Source organism: Alosa alosa, chromosome 9 (genome assembly GCF_017589495.1).
Source record: "Alosa alosa isolate M-15738 ecotype Scorff River chromosome 9, AALO_Geno_1.1, whole genome shotgun sequence".
In the NCBI taxonomy this organism is placed as follows: domain Eukaryota; kingdom Metazoa; phylum Chordata; class Actinopteri; order Clupeiformes; family Clupeidae; genus Alosa; species Alosa alosa.
This window is the reverse complement of record NC_063197.1, coordinates 24698605-24717656: the sequence shown is the minus strand read 5'-3', so window position 1 is coordinate 24717656 and position 19052 is coordinate 24698605. Positions and strand designations below refer to the sequence as shown.

The 19052-nt window shown below is 42.3% G+C and overlaps 1 protein-coding gene across 4 annotated transcripts in view; it reads left to right on the top strand.

Moving 5' to 3' along the window:
* The first annotated feature begins 255 nt into the window (after positions 1-255).
* The window catches only part of si:ch73-63e15.2 (protein strawberry notch homolog 2), a 59057-nt gene continuing 40260 nt past the window's right edge, over positions 256-19052 (top strand). For 2 of the 4 annotated variants that reach the window (XM_048251499.1, XM_048251497.1), the window contains exons 1-3: positions 256-408; positions 11244-11440; positions 14220-14305. In XM_048251499.1, the coding sequence (XP_048107456.1) occupies positions 11330-11440; positions 14220-14305 (197 nt within the window). In that variant the 5' untranslated portion in view covers positions 256-408; positions 11244-11329. Of the gene's footprint in view, positions 409-10410; positions 11441-14219; positions 14306-17958; positions 18841-19052 lie in introns of those variants that run through there. The other 2 variants (XM_048251498.1, XM_048251500.1) reach the window with 2 other exon arrangements.

The following is a 19052-nucleotide window of genomic DNA, read 5'->3' as shown; positions in this document are numbered from 1 at the left end:
TAAGTGAGCTTCAGTTAAGTGAATGTATCTAAAATGTAATGTATTGCCATACTTTTTATAAAGTTGATAGATCGAGTTCTCTTTTTCTGTCTGTTGCACTTCTGAATGAACTGGGTGACATTACTGATGATACTGGAGTGTGCCAAAGTATGCTGTTCAGAATGAGATAGGTCTGTTCATGAGAACGTCATCGGACTAAATAGACTAACTTGTATTCGTCTTGACATGTCAAGTTTGGGGAGCATGACAACTGCGGAAATATCTCCTTTCAGTTCAAAATGGCCTCGTCTATGAGGAAGTGAGGAAAACAGCACTGAGTGTTAGTACCCTTCTCAATAGCCAACAGGAGTGGTGGAGAAATCTTACGCAGTCACGCCATCTAGGTCTTGGATTTTGTAAATCTTCAAGGTATGTGTCTAACTCAAACAGTATTTTAACACTAGTTGGTCTCTAAAGTTCTTAACGGGAGTCTAATCAGCCACAAGGCAGTTCTTGTAATCCTGACAGCTAGGGACCGACAGAGCGCGAAGCTGTGTAGTGAAAGCGAAAGATAGACGGTGTCTTGAAAAGCAAACCAGTAACGCTTTACGCACTGTTTTACGCGGAAATTCAGGAATATAGTACTGTCAGCGGACCAAAACTATCCCAAATAATATATTTTCTTTGTCACATATTTCACAGGTTATCACGAGTGCTTTTGTTAACTTCAGGAACAGTTTGACCAATGTTAGCCTAACTCACCTGTACTCATATAGGAGAAAAACACAAGCAATCTATTGATATGTCAGTTGTATCACAGATATAGTTGTATCACAATAATGATAATGTAATAACAACAATGTAACAATCAATGTTGAAGACTTTGACTTCAGTCTTAGGTTCGCTCTGGAAGATTGATTAAGTAAAATGACAGACAGCGTGTTTATCCTATCAGTAACTATATCATTTCCCGAACTTAGTATAATTAAGTAAATGATTTCAATATATAGTAAGGCTAGTTTGAAAACGTTTTAGGCAGTTATACCTTACACACATGGCTTTCTAGTTTCGGCAGTTCACCGGTAATGCATAGGCTATTACGTCATTGCCATCTGACGCATGAAGTGCGTGTCTGTGTATGGTTGTGAATGTGTGTGTGTCTTTGTGTGTCTATTTCCTGATTTCCGATTTCCTTATTCTTTAGAATAACTGTGGTCATTTTACACGTAAGATGTGTAAGCCAATGGTATTTGCGCAAAGTCATGTAAAACTATTGTCCATTTGTGGTTCAGCTTTCTATCCAATATAATGAGGCATCGTTGTACAAGAGTCTGAGCTTTATCTGTGCCAGGGTTGACCATTCTTGATATTATCTTAAATTATGTGTGTGTGTGTGTGTGTGTGTGTGTGTGTGTGTGTGTGTGTGTGTGTGTGTGTAATTGTGTGTGTATAATTGTATTTTAACCCAGCCTATTACAAACAATTAAAAACTGGGAAGATGGTCTGTTCAGACAGTATGTCTGGAATGTAAAAACAGAATAGGCTCAGGCGATTTCCATTGATTAGATTGTTCACCACAAAATCCCACAAGCCCTAAAATAACTTGTGAAATAGAGGTACTCCCCTTTGTGAGAAGGTAATGAACTATTTCCTTTTTATTTCTCAGTCAAGGAATTTCTTTAGGTTGATACTTTTGTGCTTTTGGGGCCTCCTTTTCAGTCCATCTGTTAAATTTACTCTTGTTTCATTAGCTGAAGGGGTTATATTATCTAGAGACAGGCTGTTTAGTATTATACTGTCAAGCCCGAATGAGTCTTTCCTCCGTTGGCAACAGTCTGTACATGAGATGGTTAACAACTCACTCGTTCTTTTGTGATAACTAAGAGTTGATCTTACAGTGATGGAATGAGGTGGCACTGTACAGAAGACGCAGACTACCCGGGGGCATTCATGTGTCCTCTGGTGTGTGCTATTTCTCCAGAGACACACTGTAGTCATCCGGCCTGCATTCTGATGTGAAATGAAATATGGGGTCATGTTTTCGCTTAAGAAGCCAGTGGGCTGCTGTTGGTGCCCCCCTCCCCTCCCCTCCCCTCCCCTCTGCCCTGGCCCGTCCTCATCTCAACAGTGTGCCCACTCAGCCTGCTGCTGTGCTGGCACCCCTGGCAGTGACAGGGCTCTGTTGTTGAGTGCCAGGCTGCCCACAGCTCTCCGCTGCCGCTGCCGCTGCCGCTGCCGCTGCCGCCGTCGCTCTCTTTGCCCTCCCTGCTCTGACTCAGGGTCTGCGTGTGTCTCGCCTCTCCTCTCCTCGCCAGTCGCCACCCCGCCTCCCTCCCATCTCATCCAGTGATAAATCTCATTTGTGCCTCCACCCCCCCACCACTACCAGCAGCGGCAGCCCGTCAGGCTGATTGGCTGAGGGGGGGAGTGGTTGGAGATGGGCAGTGTGTTTGGAGCGGAGCAGCTGCCTCTGTGCTGGAGGTGGGCAGTCTGTGATGATGGGTGACGGCGCACACTGTTCCCAGCATTCCTGGAACCTGGCCTTCATTAGGTAATGGTTCATGTATTAAACATGAACAGTAGGAGGACTGTTGTTTCTTTTTTTTCTATTTTAGGGAGAGAGGCCCTGGCTATTGTTGCAGCGTTGTCAATATTTCTCTAGTCTAGTCCTTGTATATAGTGTCCTTTAGTCTATCAAGCATGTACTGGTCACTAGAAGGACACATTTATGACTGAATTATCCTGTGGAAGTGGAAGGGCTGTGTAGAGCAGTACTGTTTGAAAGCAGAAGTATTGAATCCAATTCTTTGTTTCAAAGAGGACCTTGAAAGGCTATTTTAGTTTTTTAGTTTTTTCATTTACGTTCATTATTAAAATGTGCTATTTGAAAGATGCAATGCTGTGGAGCAGAAGAAACCTCTAAAATAAAAAAAACGTTGATTAGGTTTAGCAAAACAATACTTTTATTTCTGTATTTACAATGTGGAGCATCCAATATGAATATAAGATACATACTGTACATTGTTTAGTTCCTCCCTTCAATGTCAGTCTTTGTGGTTGCAGTTGCAGATATTACAGTAGCCCTCAGCTGTTGAGTTTCATGTTAGGCATGTTGCTAAAAGAGGACTCCAACCATGTTTGCTGCTTATATCTCTGGACCCTCACTAAACCATGTTTTAAAGTGCAAGGGTGAAGGGTCTAAATGTCACAGGTCATTCATAGGAGAGAGGTACAGCAAGCATATCTGTCTCCAGAGCATCTTGCTCTTGCAGCATAGCAGAGAATCCCCACTTCCTCAACCCTATGGATTACTGAAATCTCAAGACATATGGTACTTATGGTACGTGGTACTTACACTACCGTTCAAAAGTTTGGGGTCACTTAGACATTTCCATTCCACCCCATTATGACCAGAATACCAGCTGAGATCAGTTGCATTGTTTTTTAATCAGGGCAGCAGTTTTCAGATTACATTATGTGCTTACATAATTGCAAAAGGGTTTCTCCAATGTTTTCCTTGTAGCCTTTTAAAATGATTAATAAACAGATTAATAAACAGAATGTGCCTTTGTAACATTGGATGAATTGTTGCTGATAATGGGCAATGTAGATATTGCATTAAATACCAATCATTTCTTTCTACAACAGTCGAGGACCCCTTTTGCAATTATGTATAGGGGTGCATCAATCCGATGTTAAGATCGGATATCGCCCGATATTGACAAAATAGCTGGATCATTGAGCAGATCCATGGGTCGATCCATTTACTTCAATTTCTTGGACTGAGCCGTGGTGCGCACACAGTGCGCAACTAGCCATTTGCTGCCACTATTACTTTTGGTGTTTGTCATTAGGCTACATCATTGTCATTATCAATTTGTACGGTTTGCCAGACTTTATATTTCTGGTTTACTATTCATGATGTTATTAACCACGATTTGCCATAGATTAATTACAATCTTCATGCCTTTGTTGTTGCATTTTTACTTGGCAACACATTAAATGCGTGATGTTCAACACAAAATACTCAAACCAATTGCATTGTCATCTTCATCTGTGCATTGTCAACTCTGCATTGTCATTTTCATCTCATTATGGCTATAAACTGTGCCTGGTATCAAGAAATGCAAATGTACACACTGACTGTTAAAAATGTTTTAACTAATAAACAAATGTATTATTTAAAACGTACATTTCCTTATACCGTTTATTCACCACCATTGAAGTTGTTGAAATTCTGTGTAAACTTCCTAGGTTCTCGTGGGAAACCGGACTGCACCACTATGGGTAAATAGAGGGGTTTCACGAGTGATTAGTGGTGTGAACCATTTTGGCAGGGGTGATCTCAGCGGGACAAATTCAGGTAGTGAGAGGGTCACGCAGGTTAGAATGACACACACACACACACACACGCACACAAAAGGTGGTCTTAACATTTGAAACCTTACAGTATTCCCCATTTTTTGAATGTGGGAAGTATTAACTGTTGCAACTGATATATGCAGTCTAATTGACAGTTAGACCAAAGATCCTTGATTACTCTGCTTCAACTCCTCCCTGTTGAGGCAGACAAGACTAAATATGTGACCGTTCTCAGGTAGAATTTAGAGAGTTTCATGCATTTCCCCCTGCAGGTAGCTCGCTCATTGCGCTGGGCTTGCTTCACACATATATGTACACGGTTGTTCAGAGAGCATCAGGCCTTGTTTGTGTGCTGCTGAGAGTCCAGCACAGAAAGCCGTTTACATCGCCACCACCCCCAGGTTTCCCACGTCGGGCCTGTTCAGAGTCGACCACCCCTCACAGCCAGTCACAACCAAACAGGAGAGGCATTTTCCAGCAAAGCCTCCAAATGTCAGAGGTGACCAAGGCTTCCAGTGGAAACACTGAATGCTGGGGGTGGTGGTCTGGGACAGGACTAGCTGTGGAGGGCAATGAGTAGGCCATTACGAAGGGGTTGTTGGACTATGCGTGTGGGCTGGAAAAATCATTTTCAATTCACTTACGTATGTCGGTTTATTGTTTATGTTATGTTGCAACCATGACCATGGTCTTACAACATCAGTAATGTTTTGAGGACTCAAGTCTAGTCATTTACTTTTTTGTTATGCTGTAGCTCAAACTTGAGCTGGTGTTTGTCCTGTCAATAGCACTGCTCAGAATCTTGCTGGGTCCATTTTCTTGTGGCTTTATGTTTACTCTGAAATGATATGGGGTTCATCTGCCAAAATGGCATGTTATAGTTAAATAGTTTTTTAATGTTACGGTCTGTTTTTGCTAATAGTGTTGGCGCATATCTTCCTGTGGCAGGTTAGGTTCGCCCAGAGTGCGTTGCACTATTTGTAGACGGCAACAGGACGTTTTTGAGAAAAACAATAACTGGAATTTTGCCATGGCCTCAGAACGCCATTCTGCCTGTTCTGTGTTGAAGGGAAAGTGAGCTAACCTTTGCCTCTCTGGCAGTTTGTTAAGTTTATGGTGTCAATACAGAAACATTGCCATCGGGTATGATTATTCCTAAGGGCTTCCAAAGTTAAAAGTCTAGCATTTTCTTTGCAATAACTCAGCAGTTATCCTGAGAAAAAGAACAGATCGCATTCGTCACTCAGACAGGCCTGTAGTCTGGAGAAATGTATCCCTGTGGGAACTCTATTAGGCCTATCTCTGTACAAACATAACAACTAGACAAAGGCAGACTTGTCCACAACAGCAATCATTTGCATCACGTGGGCCATGGATGTGTCTTCTGTCTATTATGTCCATAATGTGTCCTGGAAAGTAGAAATTTCCATTCTGTCTGAAACAGTACAGTGTCTCAAACAACCAGCAGTATAACCCCAAAATGTAATAATTATTATTCAATTAATAATTAAGTATTATTGTGTTATAACAACACTTACTTACTTACTTACTTACTTACTCACTTACAAATAGTATCTGTTGCCTGGAAGTAATTCTTGACCATTTTCTTTATACTTTATATCAACTCAACTAATCTTGTAGGGCCAGATGTACATTGTGACAAGAATAACTGTGTGAGTGGGAACAATTGAGTTTGTAACATACAACAGGTCTGGAACGTTTAATCTTACCCTTTGTCTTGTGAAGGCGAAATTAACAAACTTAACATGGCAGACTCGACTAGAAAACAGCAAACGTGATTGGTGCTTTTGTGAAGTTTGGGGGATGGTTCTAGAAGGAAAGCCAATGTTCTTCCCATCAGTTCATGCAGCACTTGCCCACTTACAGTGCCAAAGACACTTCTGACCCCCCCTCTGACCCGCCCTCTATCCCAACCCTCTTGACGTTACTCTTAACTAAGTGTTCCTGTTTTCACATCATGCTATTCAGTGCACTCCTCTGCTGAGATGACTATCCTTGTCTTCGTGGCCAGAAGGCATTTTTCAGCATTGAGAGCAGCTGGCTGCGTCAGAACATTAGGAAACCTTATCAGTGCAAGATGCTGAACTGTTGTGCAATCACTGGAGCTCAGGATGTAGTTTTCCTGCGCTTCCCCACGTAGCCTTTTAAAGGAACACACACAGGCTATCACCCTGTGGCTTTGGTCGTTTTTTCTGCGCTTGTCATCAGACGTGGGTGCTGATACAGTAAGCCATCTGTCCGGAGCATCCAGACAACCAAATGAAAAGTCGTGTTATCATTGGTCTTCAGGGCTTTAGATGAATCCAGTGTAGATTGTTTGAGTTTTGGGAGCCAAGCTGTGACATCAGAGAGAGAGAGAGAGAGAGAGAGGGGTTTCTGGAGAGTCACACACAGACACCAGCTGTAACGCAGCAGACCTCACATCTGCCCAGTGTCCGGTCATTCACGCGTGTGTGTGTGTGTGCGTGTGTGTGTGTGTGGTTGTGTGTGTGTGTGTGTGTGTGTGTGTGAGAGAGAGAGAGAGTAAATATAGAACCCATGATTTCACAGAAACATAGTATGTAGATTAATAGGAAATACTCAGTTCTCACACATTGTCTTAATTCTTTGTTGCAAGTCAATTTCCTACTGGAAGAGTGTATAAATGTGCAGACTTGTCAATCTCCCTATATTTACTGTGTATGACTCACTACATACAGACCTCAAAGACAAAAATTTTGTCAGCTCATGGGAACATTTTCCATGCAGCTGGACAGTTCTCTGTGACATCTAGCATTCTGACACATAACCCAGGACCATGAATATGTGACCATATTCACTACAGAAAATCGGTATAGTCAACTTGCATAATTCTTCCTCTTTTAGAGTATGCCCCATAGATCATAGGTCACAGTCACACACTCTCCATCTTGCAGAGTTTGACGGTTGTTGGCGTTCTTGGAAAGACAAAGCCTGATAAATTGCAGTTGGTAGAAGCTCAACAAAGAGATATAACTAAACCACAAACATCCTCTCAACCTAATGTAGTAGTATGTTTGAGCAATGTGGCTATTACCAAGTGTATGTTGCATGAGACCATACTTTCCTCTTAGCTCTGACAGAGCGTTTAATGGCGGTGGATAAGCGGCTGCTTGGGTGGGATTTAGACACAACTGTCAGGCCTCCTTCTGCTTCCCCTGTTTGATCCTCTCTCCTGCTGCTCCCCTGGTTTTCCATTCTGTCATGATTTTCGTCACTCCCCAGTCCTTGTCTCTTCAATGAGAAGTGTGTGTGTGTGTGTATGTGTTCAGATGTCCCATAAATACTGCACAACACTGTGAATGGCAGCAGTGTCTTTGGGTTCCATCAAGGTGCACCACTCCTTTCATAAATATTTCATAACCCAATTAAACTATTATGGTCTGCTGTGGCCAGGTGCGTGTCAGGGCATCGGGGGTAGCCAGTGTTGTCATTTGTTAGCTGTAATTAAGCTGTGTCAGAGGAAAAGGCCTAAGGCGATGAATTTAATGGCAGCTAATGTTGAATCAGTTTTGTCTGAGTTGTGTAGCCAACATCAGTGCATGTGAATGATATCTTCGCTCTACCCTTCCCATTTTGAAAGAGGGGTTCAAACAGATTCATACAGTCATTCATACAGATGATTATTCTGCGAAGTGAAGTGAAGTGAGTGAAGTGAGCAAATCTGCTGAAGGATTTTCCCAGTACCGTTAGAGGAGACACCTCCGTAAAACAAAAAAGTCTGACCTTCTTAAACGAATGCAGTTAATAATGTGTTAAACACAATTTTTGTGCTATCAAAACAAACGTCCAAAAGATTGTGGTACTGCATAAACATTATGTTCTTACACCATTAATAGACATTTTGTGGAAAGTAGAAAGCAGTTCTCATTAGCAGTGTTTATGTTTGGAGAGCCCCCCAGCCCCCCTCTGCCTGTTGGTTTCCTCTGGGTGTGGGTCGATGTGGTTCTCCATGTGGTTCTCCCTGTGACCATCAGGCTGTGGCCTGTTGAGGAGGCCATTACGGGAGTCACACACACTCACCCAGATGACTCCCGCGTGCTTCTCTCTCGTCCGTGGGTGCCTCCTGCTGGCTCGTGATGCTCTTCTCCCCAGGCCCTTCCTGCAGAATCACGCTCATCGCTTCCAGCTCACTGTTGCACAATTAGGCAGAATTGGTGTGTGTGCTGTGCATGTGTGCTTCATTTTTAATGATCATTTCCTTGAAATGTGAGTTCATATAGATCATGATCAATTCGTGAAATACAATCAAAAGACCCTCACAGGTAAAAATAAATTGTTATAGATTATGATAATAATTCACAGGAGATGATTCTATTCCCAGTGGCAAGAAGTCTGTAAATATTTATTACGTAAACACATAATGATATTTAATTACTACAATTACGTACTGTTATTACTGGAATGGAGAGGATATAATTAAGTTATTACACTGTGTATCACCTCCATTAAAAGTACCTTTTCATCAAGTACAGTTGAATTAATTAATATATTGTACCTATAAAAGTCCAGAGGTGTTTTGTGGCTCTGTTGAAAAACAAGCAGTTGGGACTGTCAGGCGACACACACACACACAAACACACCTCTGGCATCAGGCTGTGGCCGAGGTCACACCAGCTGACTTCGTGAACTAATCGCTGGCCACTTATGTTGGATTAGCGCATGAGGAGGAGGACCACCCAGAAGCAGGCCTGTTTGGGCCGGGCAGGATGAGTGTCAGGGTGGAGGCAGGGTGGAGCGCGTGGTCACCCACCACCAGCCACCCACCCACCCTCCGGCAGCACCACCAGAATCCCGCGTGCAATGGAAGTCACAGTGGTGGAGTGAACACTGTCCAGTGGTTGCTGGGGTGAATGCTGTCTTTGCTACTGGAATGGTCAGTTCAAATAGGACTTTCTAACCTTATGGACATCGACGTAGATGTGATTGGTCACCCTACAAATAGCCCATATCCCACTTTCCCTTGTTTGTGAATGGGACAGTACAGTAAACTGCTTCTTTTTGTCTCAGGAGTAGCCTGTTGTTGGTAGTAAAAGCATCACGGGTGTTGATTTAAGAGGGAAGCATGCTGGAAGAGTAGATAGGGTCATTGTGTGCTTTTGTGCTGAGTGAAGAAAAAAAGGAGCCACTATAATTGTAGCATGCGCTCTCTCTCTCTCTCTCTCTCTCTCTCTCTCTCTCTCTCTCTGCCGACTAGCTTTTTCCCCAACGTTTCCCAGTAATGATAATGACGCTTTACAGGAAGAGGATATTTGGGAGCCCAATAATGATCAGTATTGATTGTCTCTGTGGAGACAAGAAGGGCAGGCGAGGTGGGAGAGGGGTGTGACGGACACCTCAGGTTGCTAGGAGGCTGCGCCGGCGGCTGCCGCGGTATCTGGGAAGCGCTTTGATTCCAGACTGATATGCAAGAGGAAAAAAAAAAGAAAGAGAGAGAGAAAAAAGCCCAAGGGCAGAGGCCTGCTGGGAAGCTGGGGAGGGAGTCTGTGGAAACGCCGTCTGCAGCCCAGCCACGCTAACCAGCATATCACACAGATGAAGTCAGCCAACCAGTCAAACTGATTTCCCACTATTTGCACAGCGTCCGTGCCTTTCGCGCTGTGCAATCTAAATGGATTCTGGGAATTTCTCCGGCCCGACCCAACGCACAGACAATTGTTGTGTAATTTCATTTAGAAGCAGCAGGAGCGATGATATGCATCTTGCTGACCTGGCTGGTCTGGTCTCTGGAGCAGCTGGCTGACCCTCCCCCCTCCACTGTCCTCTCCTCCCCCGCGTGCTTAGGCCTGCCCATGGGGTCCTCACAAGGCCTCCATTCATGCCCCCGCCTCACCACCACCATTCATGGGAGCTCCATTTTCGCTGCTGGGCTTTGCTAATGCCCGCAGGAGCAGCCTCACGTCCCACCTCCAAGGAGCCAGGTTGCACAAAGGTTCGCTTATGAGACCCTGTGCCTGAACCGCTTCACCCTCCGCCACCTCCTGCCTTGTGGACTGACTCACAACCCTGCCTACCCCCGCCCACCGCCCATCTACGTATATGGCTGCCAACATGTCTGCCGTTTGCCCAGCGCTGGCAGAGGCTGTGTGGTGGGCAGACGAGTGGAAAGGTTAACGGGGAGGTGAGACATTAACGTGAGTGACGGCGATGATGTACGGCGCCACTGGCGGCTCGTGAGGCGTCCCCCTGCCCAGCGTACTCACTGGCGGTATGGTGTGAGGTGTAAGGGACAAGAGGGGGCACGGAGGCAGCCAGGGCATAGTTAACATTCAGCCACAGTGCCCTATATCTCCCTCACCACCAATCATTCTAGCTCCCAAACTCGCTCTTCCAAGTCTGAAGCACTGAGAATTTATGCATCACTGAGACTCTGTGAAGTGGCCTTTGCCCCAATTCCTTCCATGTTTAAGAAGGGACATCAAAACCACAGTTCTTAGTTAGGTAGTAAAAAATAATGTAATTTCAGAATTAGCACACTGTGTTCCCAAATGTAGCCAAACATGCTCAGATAGCCTGATGTCTTTCAAGAACAGGGTGCATGCTAGTTAAATGGATAAGTGATTATTTAGCACAGATACATTATTGAGTGTTGGGCAAGCTTCTCTGAAAGCATAGCTTTACAAGTAAACATTTGATTCACATTGTTAGAAGTTGAATTACAGCAAAGCAGAACTAGTATAATAAAGTATAATTAGAGAATGATCAAATTATGTGATATGAAATTGTAACATAATATAATTATAATGTTAACATGTTATAAAAATCTTCTATCTCCCTCTCTATCTTTAAACAATATTTGTGTATAAATGTTTCATAGTTTGTGTGTGTTTGTGTTTATGTTTTGTCTTTCTGTGTGTGTGCAGGTCATGGCGATCCTGTGGTACTAGTCTGTGCTCTGGGGTCGTGTTGTGTGGGCAGCGGTGGTGATGAGTCAGCAGCTGACTGCCTGATGCCCTCCCTGTCCTCCCAGCATCCGGCTATGGACACGGAGAACCACCTGCACCCAGAGGAACCGCAGCTGGACATGGGCATGTACGGCCTTACCACCCCCACCCTCGGGGTAAGTCGCCTCCCAGCCACTCACTCTCAGCACCAGGCACTCCATGCAGACCACTGCCCAATACTGCTGCAGGGCACAGAAGTGTAGTATGTAAAGATAGTTTGCACAGAAGAAGATCCAACAGCGGTTAGCATAAAAGTGTACACTTTGAAGCTTTCAATTTTTTCTAAGTATCACTTTTTTTTTTACTATCTCTGATTTATTAAAGTGAATCTGCTGTGTCATCCACACCCCCTCTGTGACCATTTGCATGTGCAGAAAGAATGAAATACTTTTTATCCAATAAAGGCATATGTGAATACAGTATCTATAGATATACGTTTTACATAGAAGTTTTCTTATGAAATTAATATTCTTGTCTATCTGCACTATCCGTTTTCGTGCTGTTCAGACGTGTCCTTCACATCCCTCACACAATAACTCTAACTGCTCATAACAGCTGTTTAAAGCCTACACCTTCATTTTACTTCTTTACAGCACGGCACGCTAGAGAACATCTCTTGCAAGCACTATTTACCTAAGAACCATTTCTTGTAAATACTCATTTCAATGTACAGGGATTCAGGAAGAAATACTCCCATCTATAGTTACATACATGTTTTCCATCTTGTCTGTAATTGTCATATGACTTGCAGTTAATGTGACAGTGGTTGGTTACACTTTCCGAGCTTGACTGTAAACGGACAATTATTAACCACAAAGAGAAAAGAAGTAATGCTGCCTGCCTTTTTTCCAAGCTGATAAGCGGACGGTTAGCTTTTGAGACTAACCATTTCAGTAACCACAGCCATCCTCTGTCATGGTACATAGGAGAGTGTGGCCATGTGCTGTGTGTGTGTGAGTGTGTGTGTGTGTGTGTGTGTGTGTGTGTGTGTGTGTGTGTGTGTGTGTGTGTTTGTGTATGTGTGTGTGTGTGTGTGCGCGAACGCCACAGGGCTTTTAAGTCACAAAATTGACGTGTGGTGGCAGGGCAGCGTAGCGATCACTGTGCGTTAACAGACTAGCCTTGCTATGGTATGATACCTCACAATGGCTCCAGCAGCTGACGCCAGAAGCTCTGTTTGAAAATGATATTAATGTCTAATTTGTATCAGCTCAGGGGATTTCCTATGAGATCATATCCTTTTCTTAGGTACTGTGAATTTAATGAGGAAGACAAAATGACGAAATTAGACAAACATTGTGAAATATGATATGTTTAAAAATGTAATTAAAGAAATCTAAAATGTACAACTGAACAATTTCTAATTGACAAAAACTTTTAACTAAATAACTTTCAACAGCGTCAAATCACCTGTTAGAGGGTTTTTTTTTAATGTCTTAATGTCAGTTGTGGTTGGTCTGTAAAAGTGGGAAAGTTTTTTGAGGAAGTTGTAAACTGAGTGGCTGGATGCCATTTTTATGACACATTATCTCCGCCACTGATGCAGGGTTATTTAGGGCAGGGAATTTTTCTTTCATTACCATCTGTTATCTGCCTAGCTGATAGTTAGTTAAACAGGCTATTGTGTATTTGCCATGTTGGCAACATGCCATGTAACATTAACATGTTGGGTGATGCATTTAGTCTTATTTTTCCAGCCTTAAAGGTATAGTCCATGAGTTTGGATGACAATATTCTTACATGATTCAGGACATGTCAGTAAGAAATAAACAAAGTGGCTTTAACTAAAGCACTCCATTCAAAATGCGTAAAAACTATTTTAGAAGATTGATCTATTTTTTTTCTAATGTACGCGCCGCTATCACATCTGGTGTAGCCAGTTCCATTGATTATAGTGGAAGCTAATTGACCAGTCGCTAAGCGCCACCCTTAGAACGCAGATGAGCCAATGACAGTCCAGCCTCAACTGGCTCGGACATCAGCTCGAACAACTCCATAGCAAACAACAGGGAGGAGGCATAAAATGACAAATTAATAGTTATTTATGTAGTTTATTTCCTCAAAAAACCCTGACGTATAACCATGTTCAAATGTTGTGCATGGGGGGCGTGTAATACCGATAGCAGGTACCCAGAGAGGCTAGAAAACGGGGGTATATTTCATTAACAGTAGCCTATAGGACGTCTCTCGCATTTGCAACAGCTCAACGTAATGTAGGCTACTAAGCCAACAATGTGGGCACAGGTTCCCTGTTAAATCCCAAGATGAAAATGGCCATTAACCAACTACTATAGCCTATTTTTACTACATTAATGTTAACGTCGCCTAACATATCTTAGTATCATTCTTCCACTAGCTAGTTAGCTAGCATTAATCTCAGTGGTTTTTGTACGGTGATCTATAGGCAGTACAATACCTTGAAGGGCTCAAATATCAACAGCCTTTTTACCAGAATTGCAAACTATACCTTTAATCCAATGTATGTCTAACCTGACCCTAGCCAGACGAATTTCGCTCCGCCTAGCTCCACTCATCCATCTGGAACCGATCCATTGAAGTGTTGCTTCAGAAGGCTGGGCCTAATCAAAAAATGCTTGCATATGATTGAATAAGCCACTTGTCCGGCATCTATTGACGTGCTACTTCAACCACTCACATCGGCCAACCCGTGACGCTTAATAACAGTGTCACAGTCGCTTCTACGCTTATGTCACATCTATGAAACTCCCACCCCTAAGGCCCTGATTGGCTGAACCATAAAGTCGGTTGCAGAAATCACTCTCAATGGAAGAGGTCCCAGATGGATGTGAGTGAAGCTAGGCGGAGCTATAGCGGAATGAAATTCATCTGGCAAGGGTCAGGTTAATGTATATCCTCCTCTCTGCTCTTTCCCAGGGCCAGTCATATTCCTGTGGACCTCCCTGGGCGTACTCCCAGCAGGGCTTCATGGACCTGCAACGGCCCATGCAGCCCTATAGCCAGTAAGAACCTGGTTCTCTCCTCCTCTTTTACATCTTCTCTCAATGGGCTTAGACAGCTCAAACACACACACACACACACACACACACACATACACACACACACACACACATACACAGACACACACACACACACACACACACACACACAGCCTGTAGTGATTTAAATTTGGTAGCCCAATAAGGGTGTTGAGGTCATTCTTTCAGTTCCTTATGTCACTCAGAAACTGACTCACGCCTCCCTCACAATTGGGTTAATAGGATCAGATGCTGTATGAATGATGATAGGTCAGTTGTGACGTCAAAGTCCAGGGAGCTGGTCGTTGATATAAACAGGGCTGTTTATAGTTGTAAAATGCAGTTTCTTTGCAGTGATCCAGAGCTCATGAAAATATTGGCATAAGGGAGTCGGGACACACCATGATGTGCAGAAACAAAGCAAAGTCCTTAAAGTTGGTGATGTCTTTGTTCTGTTTTTGTGGGCTGGGCAGAAATCAGCTCCTGCGAGCTGTAAGGTCTTTTCACAGGACGATCAGGTCAACATTTCAAGGACCTTGACTTTCAGTTGCTTATCAGATCGCTGACTTTCATGTGGCCCATCTCCCTCTCGACTGGACGGTTGAAATTGGGCGCTCGTGAGGTCGTGCGTGAACCGCACCGCCCCACCCTGTCCCACCCGACAGACACAGCCCCCATTGTTCAGCCAACGCACACACGACCCTGAGCAGCAGTAGGAAACACTCGGTGTCATAACAGTACTATGCTCTTGACGAGTGGGTGGGTTAATGCACTTCATGTGGTTAGCCCACTGCTGATGTCGTTTAGAACTGAACTAGTTCTCGTATTGCTGCTCAGAATTTGTAGTCCTCTGGGACCAGGTGTACGTAAGAGACTGCATGAATGAAAATGCTCTGACGTTAGTCTTAGTGAATGCGAGGTGGTGACTCAAAATTCAAGGTATATTTAATCTGTCAGCACACACTTTTGTTCATTGGTGTGTGTGTGTGTGATATTTTGTTCTTTTGGGGTCAGGACTAAGTGATTCTAGTAATGCGACTGGAACATTCTGACAGCACACAGATTTGACAAATGATTGCTGTACTTTTCCCCTAGTTCAGGTATTAGCTTTGACTTCACAAGACTTACAGTATGTAGCTTACTGAAACCGTTAATGGTGAAAAAAGCAAATCTCCCTGACATGTTAAATTTGATCATATGCTCATCCTGTTTATAGAAATGCATCTATCAACAGATTCCTTGAGTGGGAAAAAGCATTCGATGTCTCATTTTATTTCTGTCCAGGGCCAAACTGTATCATCAGCAAGATATAGCCTTATTTCATTCTTTATTATTTCCCAGTCTTGGCTCATGCTGTTGAGTTTGAAATACATTTTCTTAAAAGCAGCTGAGCATTCATTCATTTTCAGATTGTCAGTTCTTAACATTTAATAGCACTCTCTGAAATGAAGAACTGTTTGTTACAGATATTAATGTAATGAATTGGATTGGGTCTGTTTTGACTTCAATGTGGTTTCTCAGACAAGGAATTAGACTCGCAACCGCAAGCTCCACTAGTGACAGGAATATGTCAGATTAGGGAACCATTGCCTCTTGTTACACCAAGCAGATGGAACGTTCCGGGAAAGGGCTCGATATTCCAGGCCGAGGCACTTTTGTTTTATTGGAATGTCACCGGTGCTGCCTGCCAAAGCTGCTCCATTACTGTCACATCAAACGGACACAAACACACACACACACACACACACACACACACACACACACACACACACACACACCTGCAATAACATAAATATTGAAGCACAGACATGTGAAACATAGAAGTAAACACACACACACACACACACACACACTTCTTTACACATAGATATGAAGGCCTCAGATAAATGATGTGACATCACTGCTTCCTTACCAATCCTTATACATAGCAAGCGGAAATAGACAAAAATCTCAAAAATAAAGTGAAAGTGGCTCATTCACTCATTCATATACTGTGAGTGCATTTATGCACAGTATATACACAGCATTTAGTTCACTGTAATTACAGTTTTTCACAATTGCTAAAACACATTTTTTGAAACCTGCCACCCTAACCCTTTTCTCAAAACTAAAAACAAAAATCACAAAACTGCATTCCCAAAACCTTTGCCAACTTCGCCTCAGAACAGTTGTACCTGTCTTCAGATCATCTCACGAAGCAGTCAAAATGAAAACACTACTGAGCAGTCATTAGACACTACATCAAAAAATGGAAACGCAGTGTTCAGGGCAGGGCATATAGCTCCAGGAGAAATTTTCACTGTTTATAAACAGAAAATGTATTTTGCATCTAAAAAAGAAAACAAAACAAAGCAAAAAGATGTTGTAACTTAGTGGATTCAACATTTACTTTATAAAAAATGTATAAAATAAAAAGGGAGGTTTAAAAAAAAAAGCAACTGTGAAAAACTTTTTTCTGGAAAAGACAGGCATTTTGTAAATGATAAGTACATTGCAGTGCCTCACAGTTGCTGTCCATTGTTGATTAACCTGCACTGTTCAGCAACCTGTTAACACTCTGAACAAGCTTATATTGGTTGTGTCACATCATTTGAAACAAGTGTGAACAGAAAACAACATTGAGCTAATGGTAACTTGGGGACAAACAATAATAAAAAAGAAACTTGGGGGCAAACAATAATAAAAAAGAAAAGTTTTACAGTCGACTTTTTGTAGGACATTGCGTTATACAGTCCGATTCATTTCCATTTCAAAGTATCTGCATTGGTTCTGGACATTTCAACTGAAATCAGATTGAAAGGGTCTATAACTATACAGTATATAGAGTATATCCATTCAAAGGTCTATACTAAGGCAGTGATCAGATTGTGTTCAGTAAAGTAAAAAGTGTTTGTACATTGAGGAATGAATAAGGGGAATTTTATGGGTTGTGTTTGAAAAATGAAATCAAGTTACTTCCTGTTAGACCCAGCCAAGCTGGCAACCATTTAACCACTTTTAAAAGTTAATGTTGAGCCCTGGTTCAGAGAATGAAATTTAGTGTTTTAGCAATTGTGGAAAAACTGTAAAACGGGTACAGTTGCATTCAGTTTTATGGCTGCTGGCTAGTCTAGCCGTGAACTTTTAAGCTCAACTCAAGGGTTTGGTGAGTACAGACAGTTCGTTCCCCCTCAACTGGTAAGGTACCTTTCCCTAAGCTTGTTTTAGCTTGTCAGGTGCAAGAGAGCCAATAAACTCTTGGTAATTTTTGGGAAGAATTTATTTAATCTCAGTTTGCTCAGAAAAGCTAATGGCATGAGGTTGTTTGCAGAAGCAAAGAACTCAATCAACAGTAGGCCTATTAATCTCTTAAAACAACCTGAATACTATCATCACTCAATCAACAGTACTAATCTCTTAAAACAACCTGAATACTGTCAGCACGTTGTCTTATTTTACAGTAATCAACATGCAAACTATTAGATTGGAATTACAGAATAGATAACACTGACATGCCTCATTTTCACATTTCTGATTTACCAAAATAGAGAAGCTTATTATGTTATTGTGAAATATTGTAAATATGTTTTTTTTGTAATAGTTAAACTTCATAAGTGTTAAACCAGCTATTTATAATATTAGAAATACATACAGTAACAATCTACAAAATGCAGGTATATAAACTTTTGTTGCAATTATTGACACTTCTGATAAATGTTATGAAAAGTTGGCAGTTCATAAATATATTATCTTATCTGTTGGCCTACATAATGTCTTTTGCATTTGGGTTTTCATGAAGTTGCTATTCAAAGAGAGTAATTTATGTCTTAGACCTGTAAACGAGTGCTAGATGTACTGATAGCTGGTGGGTGGGAGATAAACCTGATGTCTCTCTCAGAGCTGAGAGACGACTCATGATGAAGTAAAAACAGAAACCCCACCATTACGAAACAACAATAATTACAAGGTGGCATTTTTCATTGCAGGTTTGGTTACTTTAACTATAAGTATCAAAAAAGAAAGCTAAATAGTCATTTTGTAACTGAACCACTGAACCTAACCAGCTTCAATTTTACTTTTGATTTCATTTATTATCACCAGACTGACTCAGTGAGAAATCGAAAGAGTTGCCCACATGTTTAAAACAAGGATAATTGCAACGTTAATGTTTATCTGTCAAACATGCGGGGCCTCAGGAAGCCCATATTTGGACAAGTCTGTGGAATCGGAGACCTGACTTCCCAGGTAGTGTGAGGGAGAAGAAGTGAAAGCAGGAACAGCAGTGAAGGCTTGAACTGGTAGAGCTGCTGTCTCGATGCCTTATGACTCCTGTTGTGTTCTGTCATATGACCAGGCACACACCACTCACATCTCTCACACAACCGTTCAGTCTTAGGTGGCGTGATGAACGATGGGGAAGGAAAGACTGCCAGTCATATTCAACATTTCCTGCTGTTTTCCTCTGTGTGTCGTAGTGCTGTTTCTTATGGAGATATTAGTGACTTAAATGTATTACTGAAGGATAGAGTTCCCTTAACAATGTAAGTACATTTTTAAAATTCAATGTAGTTTTATTTGTATACAGCCTACCAAAACTTAACCTAAAACTTTCACAGGGTAGGTAGTCAGAGTGTTGCAGTGTTTTCCCCCTCGCAACTACTTAAGGAAATGGTGGTGGTTGTTGTTATCTTGCTTACCTGTCATTCATACTTTACAAGAAATCAAATACACCATCTTTCTAAAATGAGTGTTG